Consider the following 19,699-nt stretch of genomic DNA (forward strand, 5'->3'; position numbering starts at 1 on the left):
CACCCATGCACTTTACAGGAGCAGACTCTACCTGCTGTGGAAACTCAGGTCCTTTGGAGCGCAGGGAGCGCTCCAAAGGACCGTCTTTGACGCTGTTGTGGCATCAGCCATTTTCTCCGCAGTGGTCTGCTGGAGCAGTAGCATCTCTACAACAGACAGGAAGAGACTTGACACACTGATCAAGAAGGCCAGCTCTGTCTTTGGTTCCCCCCTTGACTCAGTGCAGGTGGTGGGAGAGAGGAGGATGACCACAAAGCTATCATCAGTGATGGACAATATCTCCCACCCCATGCAGGACACCATCAGTGCACTGAGGAGCTCCTTCAGTGACAGACTCCTTCACCCCAAGTGTGTGAGGGAGAGATATCGTAGGTTCTTCCTTCCTGCTGCTGTCAGACTGGTTAATGTACAGGTCTGACCCCCAGTAGACGACACACACACTCTTCAGGACTGGGAACTGTGAAATAGAAATAATAATAATGTGCAGTACTTAATGTGCAATAACCACTGTGTAATACCCACTGTGCATTATAATAACAACAAAAATAATAATAATCAGTACTTAATGTGCAATATTCACTGTATAATAACCACTGTATACAATAATAATAATATCATAACAATGTGCAGTATTCAATTGTCAATATCCACTGTATATAATAATAATAATGTGCAATTTTATTTTTACGAGCCTATGTACAACTGCTGATACTGGTGGTATTACCTGCTATTGTATGTCTCTGTTTTCGTTCTTCTCTTGCTTGCTGCTGTAACAATGTGAATTTCCCCATTGTGAAACAATAAAGGAAAATCTGATCTATAAAAAAAAAAAGCATAAGAAAATATATGTTCACCCCATGCCTCAACAGCTTCTACCTCCTAGTAGGCCTTATCATGCCTCGAAGAGCCTAAGTTAAACGGACTCCAAAGCAGACTTAAGAAATGTTGTAAAAGAGTGTATGCTTTCACAGGTGGATGTGAGTCAGAGTGTAGATGGGGAATCCAAACAGGATGAGCGCTAAAAGCTTCTTAGCGAATCTGGGAAACACGGCCCTTTATGGTTACATGCCGCCATTCCGACATGAACCTCAAATGATCGGAATGGCGACACTTAATTTTCTATCAAACGTCCAGCCATTCCGACACTTTTTTTCCCCTCCTATGGTCGGAATGGCGGTATGTTCTATATTTTTTTTATCAACATTCTGACAATGCTTTTAATAGCCTATTAAAGTCTATTTTTAGAGGAACTCCACAACTTCGCAAATCAACTAAATTATCATCAAAATCTCCTGAAATTTCAAATGTCAGAATATAGGTATTAATGTAAATCGGGCGAGTCTGAAACATGTTAGATTAAGCAGAAATACAGTGTCAGTGACCTGTCACAGCAGCCAGCTGTGGCAGAGCTCTCCACAGAGCCCATGCTGTTTTGCACGCTGGCATCATGTGCAACATTAATAATTACAATTACAGACATCAATGATAGCTCACCTGTGTCGGACATCCCGGTGCTGCAAATAAAACCAATTTAATGTATTAGGCTACCCAAAACGTATTATTATTATTATTATTATTATTATTATTATTATTATTATTATTATTATTATTATTATTATATTAGTTTTAAATCAATAAGTGAACAGTATTTGTCTATGTTTGTCACTCCTTTTTGTGTAATAAACATTGAATATCATTAATTTGCTTTTGGAGTGCGTTTTGAAAATTACCACTTCCTCATGTCAGTATCCGACACACCAACATGACAGCTCATACACGCACACACCAGATTTATAGTGAATAGTAACAACACAGCCCTTATGGATGAATCCTATGTGCCATCAACTTTTATTTTTATTTTTAAAATCCGAAATAAGCCCACATCCACCTGATCTTTCGCTCTGACTGCTTGACCCTTAAATCTGTACACATGTTTTAAAACATGTAAAATGCATGAACAGAAAGAAGGGACTCACCTGTTGAGTAACACATTTCCTTATATGGAAAGCCTTGTCGGAATGGATTTAGAACTGGTTAGGACCAGATGGTTTGTTGTTGTTGTTGTTTTTCAATGTCCCGATGTTAAACACTCAGAACTGAAGCTAACTGAGCAAACGTAATTTATGCATATTGAGTTCATTCCGACTTCCAAACGACAGTGGAACAACATTGGTTCTCTGTTTTCCCTGACATCATACTGTCATCTTATCATGTCAGTAAATGTCTTCTATAGATCACCACTTATAACCGTGTTTAGTGGTGTACTGTGCAGATGTGACAGCTCTAAATTAACCAGAAGTCAGCTGAACAGTGTTCGTAACTGAGAGTTTACCGAGTCAGCCCCTCCAACTTTCCTTGTACAGTGTTGGCGGCCCCTGTCAGCAGAGCCTGCTCCTCATTATGGATCATGATGGGATCTCCACTGGAATCTCCGCCAGGGGAAACTTTCTGTACCTCCCCCTCCGCCTGCCTGGTCCCAACAACGCGTCGATGGTCAAAAGGTTCTCAGTCGAGCTCAGAGGACCCGGCAGCCGTCCGGTCTTAGAACCAACCAGAACCAACGGTCTGCACACGACAAGGTAACAAAAATCTATCTCTTGACGCGGCTTTTCTTTTTTTTTTTTTTTTTTGTTAAAGTGACAACAGGTTTGATGCTTGTATCCGCTAACCGGTGCAGTCTACAGTCTGATCCGTGGACGTTGTGACTGGAGCTTTATGTGTCACTCAGCAGAACTTATCTGTAAACTTTAAGGCGTAGCTTTTCAGCTTCCTTCCTGCTTCCAGATGCCAATGTCGCAGTCAGTTATAAGGTCTGAGAGAAGATACCATGTACAAGATAGAAAACCATAATTTTTCTGAAGGTCTAGTCTGTTAGAATCAGTTATGTAAAGAATATACGGTCAATTGCAGACTGTTTGAAAAAACTGTAGAGTTTTGTGTAGTTGCCTGTACAACTACAGGCAACTATGTTTTGTTGTTTTTATCTCTTATGCTTCACTGTACAGACTAATCTCCCTTTATGAGTTTCAAAGACAACTTTTTCTTTTCCTTTTGTCTTGTAAAAAGCATCTGCTCTTTTTGTCCATGCAGACATCTGCCTTACAGCAGGGACTGGTTAGAAATCAGCTGTGTGTGTGTGTGTGCGTGCTTGGTGTGCATGTGTGTGTGTGTGTGTGTGTAAGCAGAAATAAAGCGAGGAATCCTCCCTGCTCTCACAGCTGTGGGAAACACCAGCTTGGATAGTTAACACATATTTCCTTCCTGTGCTTCATAGTTGTATGTTGTGGTTTGATCCCCCTTTGCACTGTGAAAATACAGTATCATAAACACATGATTTCCATTGAAGTCAAAAAAGTTTGAGTTTGACGTAAGAGGTATGTGTTTATTTGTAGTGATTACCTAAAGACTGGGGGGAAAAAAACATGCCTCAAATGATTGATGATTAATAGATCTGTCCGAAAGTAGTTTTTTCAAAAAAGAATGATGTGTAGTTTTTGGGAATATTTCAAATTCAGAGCAGTGCAGTGTGAAGGAGAATATGTTAGTGACACATTCATGGCTTTGATTTGTATGTTGGTGCAATTTTACAAAATTACCCAACAGTTATACTGTTTAGTTTATATTATCCTTGATTTCTGCACTTTGTTTAAATTAACTAATGTGTGTCCATAGTCCCTTTACATCTGAAGCTTTTAAACATATCATTTAGAGCAAGACTCATTAGCCAAAGTAGGTCATGATTCTACAGGATCTCTACGCCGCTAATTATTTCAGGGAATAAGCTTTCCTTAAAGTACTTTTTCTGTGTTCAGCAGTACAATTTCAGGGTTAACTACAAAACAAGATTATTTGAGCAACTTTTGTGAATATAATTACAGAGGTAGTAGAATGTTAGAGGTTTGACAGGTTCCAGGTTTTGTCTGGACAGCCTGCATAACGATTCAAACTCTATGTCCCAGCTGATGCAAATAAAGACAATATTGTCTTAATGTTATAAAACTGACAGTGAGGCTGTATAAGTTGGACTGTGATGATTTTGGCTACAAAACCAGATGGTGGTCTGCTTTCATTTAAAAAAAAAAGTCTGACTGTTTCTCTCACTCTTCCTTGCAGAGAAAAGGTGATTCACATCAGCAGAATACACCAAAATCATTGAAGAGTAACTGAAGACTCAAGACAGTAACTGACCTCCTTTGACTGTCATACATTCACCAATTGCCATGGCTCGACCTGATACTGCAGTGCTGAGATGTGCGTTGTTTTTTCTCTACCTGATTGGCTGCTTGTGCCAGCATGACTGCACCGGTGTGGACTGTCCCCTGTTAGACAACTGTATTGAAGAAGCGCTGGAGAATGGGGCCTGTTGTGCTTCATGCTTACAAAAAGGATGCACATGTGAGGGTTACCAGCACTATGACTGCATCCTTGCTGGATTTGAGAATGGCAAAGTCCCTGAGGGAGACTCTTACTTTGTTGACTATGGTAGCACGGAGTGCTCCTGCCCTGTCGGAGGGGGTCCAATCAGCTGCCAGTTCATTAGCTGTCCTGAAATACCACCCAACTGCATTGAGGTTTTAGAGCCTGAAGATGGCTGCATGCAGTGTGAGCGCATTGGATGTGTTCATGATGAGAAAAAGTATGAGGCGGGCCAATCCTTTCAAATCGATCCTTGCTGGGTTTGCTACTGCCCTAAAGAGGGAGGGGATATAATGTGCTCTCGTGTACCATGTGATTCCCCGAAAGTCTATGAACACACAGAGGATGATACATCCAGCAGACGTGATAGTAACCCATATAGGTTTGATCAGCAACGCCCCATGTATCAATTCTCCACACCGTCTCGCCCACCTCTAAGTGGGTATCTTCCTCTCTTTAAATTGCCACTAATTGATAAAGAGGACTCAGAAGACTATGATTATAGTCCTACAGACATTACAGACACCTATCCACAATTTTTGGTGCCCCCCACCCAGTCCTCTATCTCCTACAACAAGGCTCTATCTATCTTCCAAGGCTCTGGTAGACTTGATGGAACCTCAACCCTTTCAAGGTTAAACATACAAGGCAAGATGGAGCTGAGAGAACGACACGGAGTTCATGACCATCCAACAGACAGAGAGGAAGTGACAGAAAGTCCCTTTAGTGTTGAGCTGGGAACTGGCAGTCCACACTTAGAGCCAACTATCTCATGGCAGCTCTCACAGGGTCTAACAAGTATACAAAGTGTTTCCTTCAGTGATTTGAGTCCACCTACAGATTTAGAGAAGCAGGTGGATGCACACAGGAGTTTGGAAAGTGTTGAATTTCCATTAAACCAAAGTTTACCATGTGAATTTCCCTTAGAGTATCCAGATGTGAATTTTAATAGTGCAGTTCAACATCAGAGAGACAGTGAGAAAGTGGCACATCTCCAAAATGCATCAGAAAGTGTCATGCCAGTCAGTCAGATGAGAAGTACAGAGGCATTACCAACTCGGGAAGAAGATTCTGAAAGAGTAGAATTTCCACGATATATGCTGAGAAATGTAGAGACTCCAGTTCATTCCCAGTCAAGTACAAATGATTCAAAAAAATTACATGGACCAGATGACAGGACACTGTTGAATGAAGATCATATAGAGGAGGAAAAGGAGGAACAGAAAGTAAATTTTCAAAGTTTTACTGGACCTGAAGGAAAGGACGTGCCCTATCTGAGCAAGTCCGAACAACTGGAGAGACTCCACGAGGACTCAGAGATCAGCAATCCTACCAGCAGCTATGAAAAAATCCGATCTGATCCCAGCTCTGCTTCAACAAAAATGCTTGAATACCAGAAAAGTCCCTTGCCCAATTTTATCACCACCACTACCCAGCTACCACTAAGGCTCATACTGGATGAGGGTCTACCCATGGGAAACCTGCCTCACATTACAGGCAGAGAGAAGGTAAAGTCTGAGGAGAAGAAGGAAGAAGAAGAGGGCAGCCGTCTCCCTGTTTCACATGTCAAACCTGAAGGAGGTTAGTCAAAAATACTGACAGCTCCAGCCACTGCCAAAAAGGATATTCATTTCTTTACATTTTTTGGAAGCCAGTTGATTTTCCAGTCACATCACAAAAAGATACCAACACGAACTAAAACAAGCTAAACATTTTATATGCCTGATAACTTGAGCAGAGAAATCAGATTAGGTTGGAAAAAAGTAAAAAATGTAATTTACAAATTTTGAGACCCAGATTTGAAGGCTGTTAATCATTAATCACAATTATAGATATTCAGTTGAAATATGTAAATGCATCAACTTCCCTTGGACATATTTACATAAAAACAGATTCACGTAATAGTGTGTAGCAATTATCAATACCTCACAATCAAGCTGGAGACAGCGACCATTACATATGCAGTCCACCCACTAACGGCAAACTGAATGTTTATATATGTAGAGGAGAAAACAGAATGTTTCACATCACTCAGAAGATCTGTGTTCTTTATTGATAACTTTTGTTAGTTGTGTTTTTTTTCACTTCACTTTTTTCACTGCACTGTTGCCTGTTCTTACAGCATCTGATAAGAAAGATCTTTCATTCTTAAATGTAATCCCTCAAACATCTCTCTAAACAATAACAAAAACTGATTCCCCTCCTTTTTTTGATTTTCTTATGTTGCCCTCTGAGCATTATACTTCTTCTAAGTGCCTCATGGCGACAATAAGGATCCATTGTGCAAAGAGATATAATGGGTTTATTCTAAGGTAATAAAAATAGTTACATTAGCAAACAATTAGATAATGATATTTTATAATCAATATAGATTATAATCAACTTGTAGTTACACATGAGTATATCAGAAATTATGTCAAAAAGAAATTAGCAAGAATTCCCGGCAGCCTCAGTCCTAAGCTGTATTCACATATATCTTTAAGAATAGGCGTCTATGCTTGCATGTCAAAAGAAATACATGATCTGCTCAAAATGAAATATCCTATAATAATATTCAAGTCTTTATAAGTAAATATGGCCAATAAACTAGGTTTCTATCAAGTCCCACTCCAGCAGTTATTAACCCTTTAAAAAGGTATTTGTGTTACTCAAAATTGTACTTCTCAAAACCAAAAAACGTTCATGTTCTTAAAATGGCTTGGCGCTGACTGTATATTTTTTCTCAGTCAGTGAGCGGGTATCTTTGAATTTGAAAATCAGCCCCACGCACATCTCCACCAATCATCTTTCTCTGTTTATTCTGGTTGAGTTTAGTTTATGCTATGCTCTGTTTAGCACATCTAGCATTGGTGTGGTTCAGCTGTGTACATTTGAACCAGTGATTAGTTCTCAAGAAGAGGAAGCAAAATTATACAAGATCACATGCAAGCTGAAGTATCAGAATGGTAATTACTATGGTTTTCAACAGTATTGGAAAGGCACTACTCAGCAGCCAAGAGCTGCAATGAGTGGGGTCCCATAGCAGTACTGCATCTTATCTCTCAGCCCATGGTTCTGAGGTCACAGCTCTTTTTCTTAGCTTGGCAAGTTCACAAATTCCTGATTGAGCACTCAGCTCAGAAGTTGTGGCTCGTTCACCCAAGAGCTCGTGCAGCAAGCCAACAAGCTCATGACCAAGCAACTTCCTCTGCTTGTTCTCAGCTGAGCTTGTGGCTTCTGAGCTCTTGGCCAAGCGAAGCTAAGTCGACTAGATTGTCTGACTTCCGTCTTTTGAGCGTGTAGGTGTTGCTTTGGAGATTCAAAGCATAATAATGAAGCAAAAAGCTTGATTTGAAATAGAGGGTGACTTAGAGCAAAGAGCAAATTAGAGCTATTTTGAAAGAATCCTGCATTGAATAGTTGACATATCTGTTTTCTGACAAGTATGTATGCTTTGTTTTGCTCAGATCTGTGGTTTTGGATCCAGTCTATACCTTTATTACTGGAAACATAGACTGACTTCTAACGTTAATTTTAGATTTTTTATATTTCCAGATTTTGCACATTTTCTTTTACATTTTGAATCCATCATGACTTTTTTAAATCAACATCCCTAGTTTTTTGCTGTTCAAAGTTGTCTTTGCCTTTTTTTCACTCACTAAATACCAAGACAGGCTAAATGTCATGTAAAAATGGAGTGGAGACAATCACAGGTCACCAGCTATCAGAAAAGGAACATAAATAGCGAACCTGGGGTTTGTCTGAACCAGGAGTCAAACACTCTTCCCATGGTGTACATCCTCTCACAGAACTCTCATGTCAGTCACCACCATTCTTCAGCTAAATGAGATGGATGGACTGGCCGGGGGTCTAGATTTGGTAATATCAGAAAAGGAACATTTTAACAACTCTGTATCTTGCAGCTTTCGAGCGCTTTTGTTTAAGAGGTTTTTCTTCAATGTAGATGTTTTCATCTAAAGAAGATTAAGAAACTGTAGTTCTGATCATTCAGATGTTTGTGGTGACCATTCAGCAGTGCGAGCTGGACTGAGAGATATGACTTTTTCCATGATTATCATAAAATTGGGTGAACACTTCATCTCACACATTTAGCTATTCTGTTTACATCACTGTACGGGGAAAAGTTAAATATGTGCTCTTGGGTACGGTCCCAAAGACTGACATGTGGCTACAGATTGAAGGACAGTGTGTTGACTAAACATGTCATTTTTCTGCTGACTAAAAGTGCTGGGCTGCTATTTGAATATTTGGTCTGGCTTTTAAAAGGCGTGTACAGTATGAGGCAGCAGCAGATCCAGATGTCGATGCCCCAAAGGTCTTGTATCCTGAGATATAGTGTACACTCTGGCTACACTGTAGAGAAATACAGGGATTTAGCACAACATCAACAATACTCGTACCTGTATTCTGATGCTTAAATTTATATGAGGTTTCTATTCAAACTCTGTGAAGTTCCGTAGATGTAAAATGACATCATTCGTCAAAGACATTTATTGATTCTTTCATGAAAGATACCAAATGTTCTGGATAAAAGTCCAACATGTTATATGTAATTGCTGGTTTTATATTGGTCTTTTATATTTTGCAGGACTTCAAAACAGAAAAAGTTGAAAGTTAAAAGAAAAAAATACTGTGGACATTACATTTACTCTTTATTTACAAACTATATGAACTCAAGTTGTTTCATGTTACTTCTTTTGTTAACTGAATTTGTTCTTGATATCTATACATTTTATACCTTGAACACATCAAAAAAGAATTAGGCTGGGTGAATTATTGGGTTAATAAAAAAGGAGGATTTCCAGTTTTTCAACTAATGTGTGAGGAAAAACAATGTTCCTCAAAGAAAGATTGGAATGAATTTGCACATTTCTCCCTCAACAGTATGTAATATCAATAAATAATTTCAGGAATCTGGAGGAATTTCACTGTGTAAAAGACAAGGGAGTAAACATAAATCTGTGATCTTCAGTCCTACATACTGCACTGCATCTTGAACTGACATTCATTAATATCTGATATAACTACAAAGGTAAGGGATTACTGTGGGAAACCTTTGTCAGGCACAACAATACAGTTACATTGACATTTTCACTTAAAAAACTTTACTATGCAAAAAAGAAGAAGCCTCTTATTACCCTTGTCCAGAGGTACCATTGATTTCTCAGGACTCTGAGACATCTTGGATGGAATATCTTTTTCTCTGGACTCTGAGACATCTTGGATGGAACATTACACAGTGGAAACATGTACTGCAGTCAGTCCAATCGATGTTCTGATCTTTTTTTGGAAGAAATGTTCCAAACCAAAGACAGAAGGGTCTTCCAGACCATCATCATCTACAACTCCAAAAGCCATGCACTTTGACACTATGGGGTCGTATCCGTGCTCTTTGCCAAGCTTATTTACGCTCTGTGATGGCAGTATTAATGTAGGAAGGTTCATCAAGGTTTTAGAGCAACATATTAGTTTGTTTGCAGGAAGAATAGGACAAAAAACAACTCAAAATCGTCATCACTTGGTATCCTCAATATCAGAATGCCTTTTAGGTGCTGTAAGAAAAAATGGCAACAAAGTAGTAAAAGCTTTATTGTAGGCTACCAACTTTTTTTGGAAATTTTAAAATGGATATATATTAACAAATAGAATGAAGTGAAAGAGGCAAACAATGAAATATCTTGAGTTCATCGCATCTTCTTTTAAAATAAAAGTCAAAGTAGATTTAGAAATGACAGGTTTTTTTGTTTTTTGATTTTACAATTGTTTTTTCTTTTTTTCCTTTTTTTTTTTAACATTTTCCATTCGATTCCAACTTATTGTGATTTTAGGTTATTGCTTCCTGCTAAAATGCTACATAATGCATTGCCAGTCACCATATATAGTCAAGATGCTCTTTAAATAGGGCATTTGGTTAATAAAATGATAATTCGTCATCTTTTAGGAAGCTGGCCTTAATCAGTTCATCTTGTGTAAAGATAATGTGATCTCACACCATGTACCATACTAAATTTATTTGAATAGTCTTTCATTGAAGTAAGGCAGAACTTTGGGTGGTAGTCTAGAATTACAACCTGATCCTGAACTGATGAAATTATTTGTAGGAGTGACAGAGAGCCCTTTTCCAGATAAAGTACTTTCTCCAGATGGAAGTGCACTGGACTACACTAGTGGCTGCTCAAATGTTAGAGATAGAGATAAAAAAGGAGCAAATAGGGCCTCTCTCGAGGCTGCTGATAATGCTGTTTATCAGCACATGCTCTCAGCATTAACAAGGCATGCAGGATTTGGCAGGATTTGGCAACATCTACACACATCTAACCAGCTCTTCCTACAAATGTAGCTAACATTTACTTTGAACATATAGATGCTCACATGTGTTAAATACAGTAGTGCTGCAGGTATTTTTCAGGGGAAGCAAGTTGATTTAGTCAGTTTGGCATGAAAAGGCGCTTCACACAAATTCACTCGATTACACTTAATTTGACTTGTTTGCAGAATTTGTTTTGATTGATTATTTTGAGTTGTTTTCCTGTCCCCGCATGAACTGAGTTTGATGAGTGATGCTCAGCCTGTCAGTCAGGTTGATTGACTGGCTGGTCAATACAAAGAGGATGATTTATTTGACAGGTAGCAGCACATTGTCATTGGAGACAGTTGAGTCAGTCCTGAGGTGGCTTTTCAAAAGTTACCATCAAGATAACTCCAACGCCATGACAAGCGCTGCCTGCGTGTGACTCAGATTTTCATCAGTTACATCTCAGACAGAAATTTAGGAATCTGCCCAACTTGAATAACTTGTGAAGTTACGTAAAGCACCTATTTATCTGTCATTTCTTAAGCTATTTTAAGGACCTCATTTTCTATCACGTACTGTAACAGTAACCAGAAACACTACACTGCTAGCCTTAACATTAAACTTTAAGTAAATAAATAAACCACTTTTTAACTGACCATTACTCTGCCTGATGGATAGAAAAGGCCAGGACTATACTTGCTTTTTAATCACACGCTCATGTAAGCAGTTTGCTCCATCATGGGTGTAATTATTCACTTACTTGCCTTTGTACTACACCTTTTACTGGAGGACTCCACAAGGGGACACAATAGAAGACAAAGGCTGGAAAAAACATGTTTGTATGCTTGTCACTATGTAGTGCCAAAGAAAAGGTAATTGTGTACTTTCTCTCTAAGCATGTCTTCAAAACATCTTGCCATTTTAACCTTAGGACCCAATATCCTATCAAATTTGGCCCTACATTGCTTCACATATTGTAGCTTCCAAACACATAAAGTTGATTTTTGAGGATGTCCACAAACGACCATGAAAAACATGTATATCCTTAATTGAAAGCTAATATATTTCTGACCTAAGACTGTCACCATTTGTAATACCAGCTTAAAGAGATTTTGATTTAAAGGTGGATTTAGATGAAGGGTTCGACAAGAAGAGGGTTGAAGGGACCATTGACACTTTAGTTAAATTAACCTTTTTTCACTTGCTTTATATTTGTGGATCACTGTATTCCAATTTCTTTCCCCCGTTTAAGACATTAGGTCAAATAAAGAAGTTTCACATATAGTAAAATGGTTAAAGCATTTCAACCACTATATTACTTGATGATTTGAAACTTTTTCTGTATTCTAACCTGCACATCTTCTGCTGAAGTGAAACTCTCATAAAAAATTGTTACTGCAGTGTCAAAACTCAGGCATTTTGCTTCTGTATCATTAAGCAACTGGAAGCATAAAACTAAAGTCACTTAAAAGAAGATTTTATTTCAAGCCCCCCAACAAATCCTCCACTCCCTGTCCTCTCTGTAACAATAGGAGCTCTTCTTCCTTATACCTTGGCTCAAATAGTCATAACTATCACATTCAGCTTCCCAATTCAATCAGCGAAATAATGTCTTCTAGCATGTGGAAATGAATGATTCCATGCAGTTGCACAATGTTTGCGGCTATGACTTACAAATTGACGATTATATTTGGGTCTGATTAGAACTGACATGGTGTACCTCCTGTGCAAAATAACAAGACCGAAAGAAGTGAAATGTAATAGAACATTTTTAAGATTTCATATATATATTTATTATACGTAAATAAGCAGCAATATACTGGTAGAAAGTATGAAATTACTATAAACTTACAGTTATCTTACTGTTGTGCTCTGTAATCCAGTATAAATTTGTATTGTTGAAAGTATTATAATAGATGCACTGCATATTGACAATCGAGTAAAGGCAGAAGTAATTTATTGTTTATTATTTTTTATTGTTTGAAATATAATGTTCTAAATTCTTTGAATTAAGTAACACTTAAAGACATACTATTTATCTCCTAGCATGTGCATGTGGCATTCCTAATTTATTAGTTGCAAATGTGGTTTACAAGTTTTTCCTCTCATTCATTTCTGACTTTAAACTCTAATTTTTGGTTTTCTTATATAATTTCCTCAGACTTTTTTGTCTCATTCATTTACCTTTTTTTCTGGACTGAAATGACTAACTGTTTCTACAGGGTTGATGAATAGTTAGTATTAAACCTTTCACATTTTACATAAGACCATAAACATATGAATATCCCACAGCAGAAAACATGTTTTCCTTCAAAAGAAGACTCTTCTTGACCCTGTGTGCCTTTCTGATCCAGATTCAAGGCCTAACCTAGACAGACCCCTGAGAAAAACTGCAATCAAAATGCCAGTCAGACTTTGAGGTGGAGACAGAAAGGATGGTTCTGGAATATGCTTCAGTTTTGACTGCTCAGACGGGTCTGAACAAACAAGAACAATTCTTGCTTCATCATTCTCTTAGAAACTATTTCAACTCCTTGAGCAGAGCTCTTTTAGCAAACTTTCTCACACCTGCTTCAAGGTATTTTGCTTGAGATCAGTAAGTGCAAGACAAATGTTTCCATCTGCTCACATATATTCACCCAGCTTCCTCTAGATATAAAGTGTTCTCAAGAAATGTATCTTTGATCTGAAATGTTGGTCTGTATCCAACCAGTGAAGTATGGACACAAAGCCATTTTTTTTGTCTAGACTGCTGATAGGGATGATTTACCTCTTCAAAAGAATGACCATAAAACAGCTCCAACTGAACTTGTATGTGATGACTGAATTTCTAAAGTGCTTTCCCATATGTGATGTTGGCTGAAGTGGCTTAGACTGCTTTTCCTGTCTAAGTGGACATGTATCCTATTTACATCTGATAATTTTTTGTCATGGCATCATATGAACATGGACATGAACACGAACAGCAACAAGAACATTTATATCTCTTAACCATGACCATTTATGAGAGAGAGCAAAGTAGAAAAGTTTAAGATTTGGGGAAAACATTGTGTCAGCTGGGTCTGGTGCTCATGGTTTCGGCATCAAGTCCTCCAATCAATGCAGTCGTTTGTTAATACCCATCAGAGCCGACATCATTTGCAAGTCTTTCCTTTAAGAAGCCACAAAGTTCTCACAGGGAGGAAGGAGAGATGTGGAGCGCTGAGAACCAGTTGACCAACGTATGATGCAAGATCGAGACAAACATGACAACTGTTTTTTTTCACTTCTGTGCTGTTCAGTCAATAACACGACAACACTTTATTGAAGCACTTTTCTCACTTCATTGTTGGGACTGAAATACACTCTAAAAGACACAATGTAACTGTCACCCTCCTGGACACCACTCTCACATTTCACATGTGGGACATTCCTCAAACTAATAATTCAGGTTGTATCTGCCTGCATGAACATAAAACCCATGGGCAAGTTTTGGTGAAGAGGAGAGTTTCATGTGTAAAATACACATTGTTACTTAACAAGATATGGATGTTCCTGGATGTTGCATGTGAACGTTGTCATGTGGTGAGAATGCATTGAGACATTGGGCGTGCATGTTGTAATGTAGCGACACTTGTAATTGTATTATGTAAGCTGTGTGTTTTGAATTTTCAAAGGAAAAGAGTTTGGAAAACAGTCTTTGTACAATTTGTGAAACTGCAACATATTGTGCTAGGATTCATATTGTCTTTTTCTGTACTGATTCCTGTCGTATTTATAAATGCCTAAATTGGTGACCTAGTTCTGGTTATTCTCAATACAGCCTCAACTCTATTAACATCTTAAGTGAGTGGAGGGCAGAGTTTTGTATCACAATTTTCTTAATCAATCAGGTTCTCAGTAGATCCCTTCTCATCACTGAAGCGATTATTTGAAAAATAAGTTTGTACTGACAAATCATTAAATTATTGTGAATATTGTGTATATCTCAAGAAGCCCCCCCCTAAAAAGATCCTGTAGAGTGCAGTTGGGTGTCAGAGTCTGCCCTGATGAGGAGTTCTGAGTCCTCTAAAGGAAGGTAGTGTCGGGGAGTGGGTGCCTGCATGACACAAGCATGAGAAACAATGAAGGAAGGTGCCATTTCTGAGTGTTAGGATATGTAATGGAAGGTGCTGAACGCATGCAGCGATTGGATGAATGAGAAAGAGTGGGAAGCAGGAGGATAAAGGAGAGGCTGGACTAGGAGTGGAAAGCATGACAGGACCAGGCTCCATCTCATTGTTGAACCACAGTCAACTTTACTTGTTTTAGTTTCTAAAAGAGAGGGTTTGAATACTTTATCAATCATATTTTTCTTTGGCCCCGCCATTCCTGTCCAAAACATGTATCTTCGGTGACGTGATCACAAGTAGATAGATGTAATAACAAAAAGTGATGTTTATGGCCACCAGTAGGCGGAGCTATAAGCATGTGTAAATTTGGGCATATGTATACATTCTGGGTGGAGCCCAAGTGCAACCTATGAAGTTTGGGGTAGATTGGATAATGTATGTGGGAGTTCTTTGTTTTTTATGGCGAGCAATGACCAGTCGTCAAACTTTGAGGTTTCGCCACAGCCACACCTTTTAAGGTTTGAGAAAGCTTTGCAAGATTTTTTATCCCCCATGGCTTAAGAGTAACCTGGCCAAGTTTGAAGCCGTTAGCATTTAGTGTGTAGTAGGAGTTTGATTATATGCAAGGTGTGGAAACAGGCAAAAATGGCGCCAAAACGCATGTTCCACTCAAAATGGCCGATTTCCTGTGGACCTGGCACCATGGCTTTTTTGTGCGTCTGGGCACGATGAAGTCATCAGGGTACGGCAAAATGACCCCATTCGTTAGGTGTCTTTGCTGTTGTATGTAACACCTGGTTGAATAAAAGAACCAGTTATTAATGTAAAATAAATAAAATTCAAATTGTGATGTGGACCAGTTATTCAGAAGATTAGATTCACTCGGGAGAAATGGGTGTGAGTAGGAAAAGACAACAAACAAGAGATCACTTTTGTGTTATATTAAAAATAAGTAAAACATATAATTTATTTCGATATGAATTGATTATCTTCTTCTCGGTTTCTATACAATAATAACACAAGACAAAATTAAAAAAAAACACAAACTATTCCCTCTTTTCCTTTACAAATCCACCTGTCAAGTAAGTATCTAAATTTGATGTCTAATTCTTAGTTTAGTGCTAATTTAGTTATTATTCTAATTGTCTAGTTTAATTCTAATTCTGTATTTTTAATCCTATTTTAGTGTGTTTCTTACTGTCAGGTGGTTTCCTTAACTTATGCCTCTCTCAATCAAAACAATAAACAAAGATAAATAAAAATAGTTACAACAGTAAAAGTAGGCTATACAATCACAATATATCACAAATAAACAAAATCGACTTCTCTGACAGTCTAGGTACAGTGGGGTTTGGCTCGCCACTTCAGTTCAGACTGTAATGTCTGACCAGCTGAACTGAAGAATTTGAATGTTGTCCATAAAGAAGGAGGGGATGATGATGAAAGGGGGTGGGGATGATGATGAGGAGGGTCACAATCAGCGCACACACACAAGCTCCTGGCCTTGGAAGCACAAGCCAGGAAAATAATCAATATGAATCTAAAACACACCTTATAAATTATGTTATGTGATTATAATATATATAATATATAATATAATATGCAGTGCATTATAATATCATTTATATTATTAATATAGAGTAAAAACAAAACACACCTATCTATAATTACAAACTGGATCAGCTGATAGTCAGCTAATTCACCGGCAACAATGCTAACACTGTAGCCGTTAACATTTAAAATTAGCCATTGGTAGCTAAAACACACCTTATAAATTATGTTATCATTGTAATATTATTTTTTATCTTATTAATATTACGGGGAAAAAAAACACCAAAACACACCAATCTATATTTAAATATTTGCAAACTGGATCAGCTGATAGTCAGCTGATTCACTGGCAACAATGCTAACGCTGTAGCCGTTAACGTTTAACATTAGCCGTTGGTAGCTTGCCAACGTTTCTTTTTTTTTTTTCTTAACAGTCACTGAGCTACTATTTTTTCTTTTTAGTTCCAGGGCTACTTTGTGGCGGAGTATTGTTTCACTCACCAAGGGTCTTTGATTTAAAACAGCAGGATTATTACTGTTCCAGGAGGGGTTTCTTCTTCTTTCTTTCTTTTTTATTTTAGCGGCTGTAGCTCAGGAGGAAGAGCAGTCGCCCACCAATCGGAAGGTCGGTGGTTTGACTCTGGCTTCCCCAAGCTACATGTCGAAGCGTCCTTGGGCAAGACACTGAACCCCACGTTGCCTCCCAGTGTATCACTGGGGTATGAATGTGTGTATGAATGATTAGAAAAAAAAGCACGTAGTTAAGTATCATAAGACGTGCTGTATGTATGTGTGTGAGTGGGGTGAATGCGGCATGTAGTGAAGCGCTTTGAGTGGTCAGTTAGACTAGAAAAGCGCTATACAAGTACAAGTCCATTTTCAATTCAATTTTATTTAAATAGCGCCAGATTACAACAATTGTCATCTCAAGTAAATAATATAGTCCAATTCAAGCCAATTGGAATTCAATTCATTGTAATCATAATCCAATTAATTCATATAGAGCCAATTCAAAAAATAATATCCTAGCTAAGGAAACCAACAGATTGCACCGAAACTTGTCTTCAGTCCAATCTCCCGTCCTGAGCATGCCTGTGGCGACTGTGGAAAGGAACGACTCCCTTTTAACAGGAAGAAACCTCTGGCAGAACCAGACTCAGGAAGGGTGGCCATCCGCCTCGACCAGCTGGGGTTTGAGAAGACAGAAAAGAGGGAAAAGAGGAGGGAAAAACACCATAACACCATTCTAAGGATACCTGTTTGAACAGGGAAACACAAGTTAATAACAACAATAATGTCACATGTACATAATATCATTTGAGAAATTAAACAGGGAAAAGAGAGCAAAGTGAGGAAAGGTGTGACAGATGAGGTCCCTCAGCAGTCTAAGCCTATAGCAGCTTTACTATGGGATGTTTCAGGATCACCTGAGTCATCCCTAACTATAAGTTTTATCAAAAAGGAAAGTTTTAAGCCTAATCTTAAAAGTGGAAAGGGTGTCTGCTTCCCGGACATTTACTGGCAGTGCTCCATTGGGAAACTGAAATACACACATTAAAAACAATACAATTATATAACTATATAGTAATTATGGATATGAAAATAGCAATAGATAATGAATAACAATGACAAGAAAAACTAAGTAGTAAAATAGTTAATTAGAAAGCATATTTACACTATGTACATTTGTGTGTGTGTGTGTGTGTGTGTGTGTGTGTGTACATAGTAACATTAGTTATCAATTATTGTCTGTTGAAAATAAACTGTCAGAAGTTGGAGTTATATAGCTTGATAGCCACAGGCCAAAATGATTTCCAGATGCATTCAGTGGTGCACTGTGATGGAATGAGTGTCCTGCTAAATGAGCTCCAGTAATGACCAGCACGACATGTGGCAGGTGGGAAGTGTTGTCCACTTTTGTCCTTAAATTGGACAACGTTCTCCTCTCTGACACCGCTGCCAGGAAGAGTCCAGTTCCAGCCTTACAACGTCACTGGCCTTGCAGCTCAGTTTGCTAAGCCTGTAGGCATCTGCCACCCTCTGCTGCCCCAGCATATAACAGCATAGAGGATAGCACTGATTACCACAGACTCATAACATACATTGCCATGGAGGAAACATAGATGCTATAGATCTGTGAAATGCCATAAGGCCACAAACAAACTACATGCAGTCAATCAACAGTAAAGAAAAAATTAAAAAAAATATTCAAGTGGAAAACATTTTAGATCGATGTCAATCTTCCCAGGAGTGGATACCCCAGCATGTTCATCCCAAGGTCAGAGAAACTGCACAAAACCGAAGAGCTAGATGTCATACTCTACAGATCTTGGTTAGCATTTTAGATGTTAAAGTTTATGATAGTACAATTAAAAAAAGATTGAATAATTATGATTTGTTTGGAATAGTTGCCAGGAGAAAGCTTCCTCTAAAAAAAGAACAAGACAACACTGCTTGGGTTTGCAAAGTTGCATCTGAACAAACTGCAAGGCTTCTGACACAAGAGACTGTCTAGTTCCCCAAAACGTGCCCATAGGTCCTTCATTCCTACAGGCAGATATGGCTTATAATTACATTCAGTAAATATGTGACCTCTTAAAGGTCAGGAGAGGACGTGCATGTGAAAGATGAAAATTATGTCCATGTTGGTATGACTGCATTGCAAAAATATTATTTTTGCCCTATCCATGGTAGTTTTCTTACCCTACCTGAGAGCTGCTACTGTCAACAAGGAAATGATAGAACTGTTTCACTAAAATGTTGTCCTGTGATTGACATAATGTATGTTGTTCTCAATCTGATGTCACAGAAAGGCCCATAGTTAAAAGCACAGTGTTTAGGGGTGCTCGCTGGTTGAGTGGTAAGGAGCATGTCCCATGTTAGCAATGCCCATTCGTACTTTGGGCTGATAATGCCTGAGTCCTGACCGTGCTGATCTTTCCTGTGTCTTCCCCCAGACTATCAGGGACCTCAGAGACTCAGGACACAAACGCAGGGTCTTTTCAGATGCAAAGAGTGTTTATTAATATAACACAGCACAGGCAAGGCAGGGCAGGATCTCCAAGAATAGCAAAGGAACAGGCTGTGGAAACCTAAGCGCTCTCCTCAGTAACTATGGCGGAGGATGAGCGCAGCTATGAAAGTTACAAAGCATAAACCGCTCCAACTCAGGAGGAAAACAGAAATGCTATGAACAATTTAACAAAAAACAAAGACATGCTCCCCTAACGAGGCGGATTTAAACAAAGGATGCACTCGAAAAATAGAGGCACTATGAAACTTGAATTATAAACTTAAAGCTCTATGAAAGGTTGCAACGAAAAATCTCTCCTTAAAACAGAGGAAC

The 19,699-nt window shown here is 38.5% G+C and overlaps 1 protein-coding gene across 3 annotated transcripts in view; it reads left to right on the forward strand.

Annotated features, from left to right (window-relative positions):
• Window positions 1-2,458: 2,458 nt before the first annotated feature.
• fbln2 (fibulin 2) overlaps window positions 2,459-19,699 on the forward strand; it is a 114,272-nt gene continuing 97,031 nt past the window's right edge. For all 3 annotated transcript variants that reach the window (XM_072382941.1, XM_072382942.1, XM_072382943.1), the window contains exons 1-2: window positions 2,459-2,579; window positions 4,114-5,997. In XM_072382941.1, coding sequence (XP_072239042.1) covers window positions 4,221-5,997 — 1,777 coding nt within the window. In that variant the 5' untranslated portion in view covers window positions 2,459-2,579; window positions 4,114-4,220. The remainder of the gene's footprint in view (window positions 2,580-4,113; window positions 5,998-19,699) is intronic.

The sequence above is a fragment of the Leuresthes tenuis genome, unplaced genomic scaffold, assembly GCF_036924035.1.
Source record: "Leuresthes tenuis unplaced genomic scaffold, fLeuTen1.0.hap1 SCAF_3, whole genome shotgun sequence".
Lineage (NCBI taxonomy): Eukaryota > Metazoa > Chordata > Actinopteri > Atheriniformes > Atherinopsidae > Leuresthes > Leuresthes tenuis.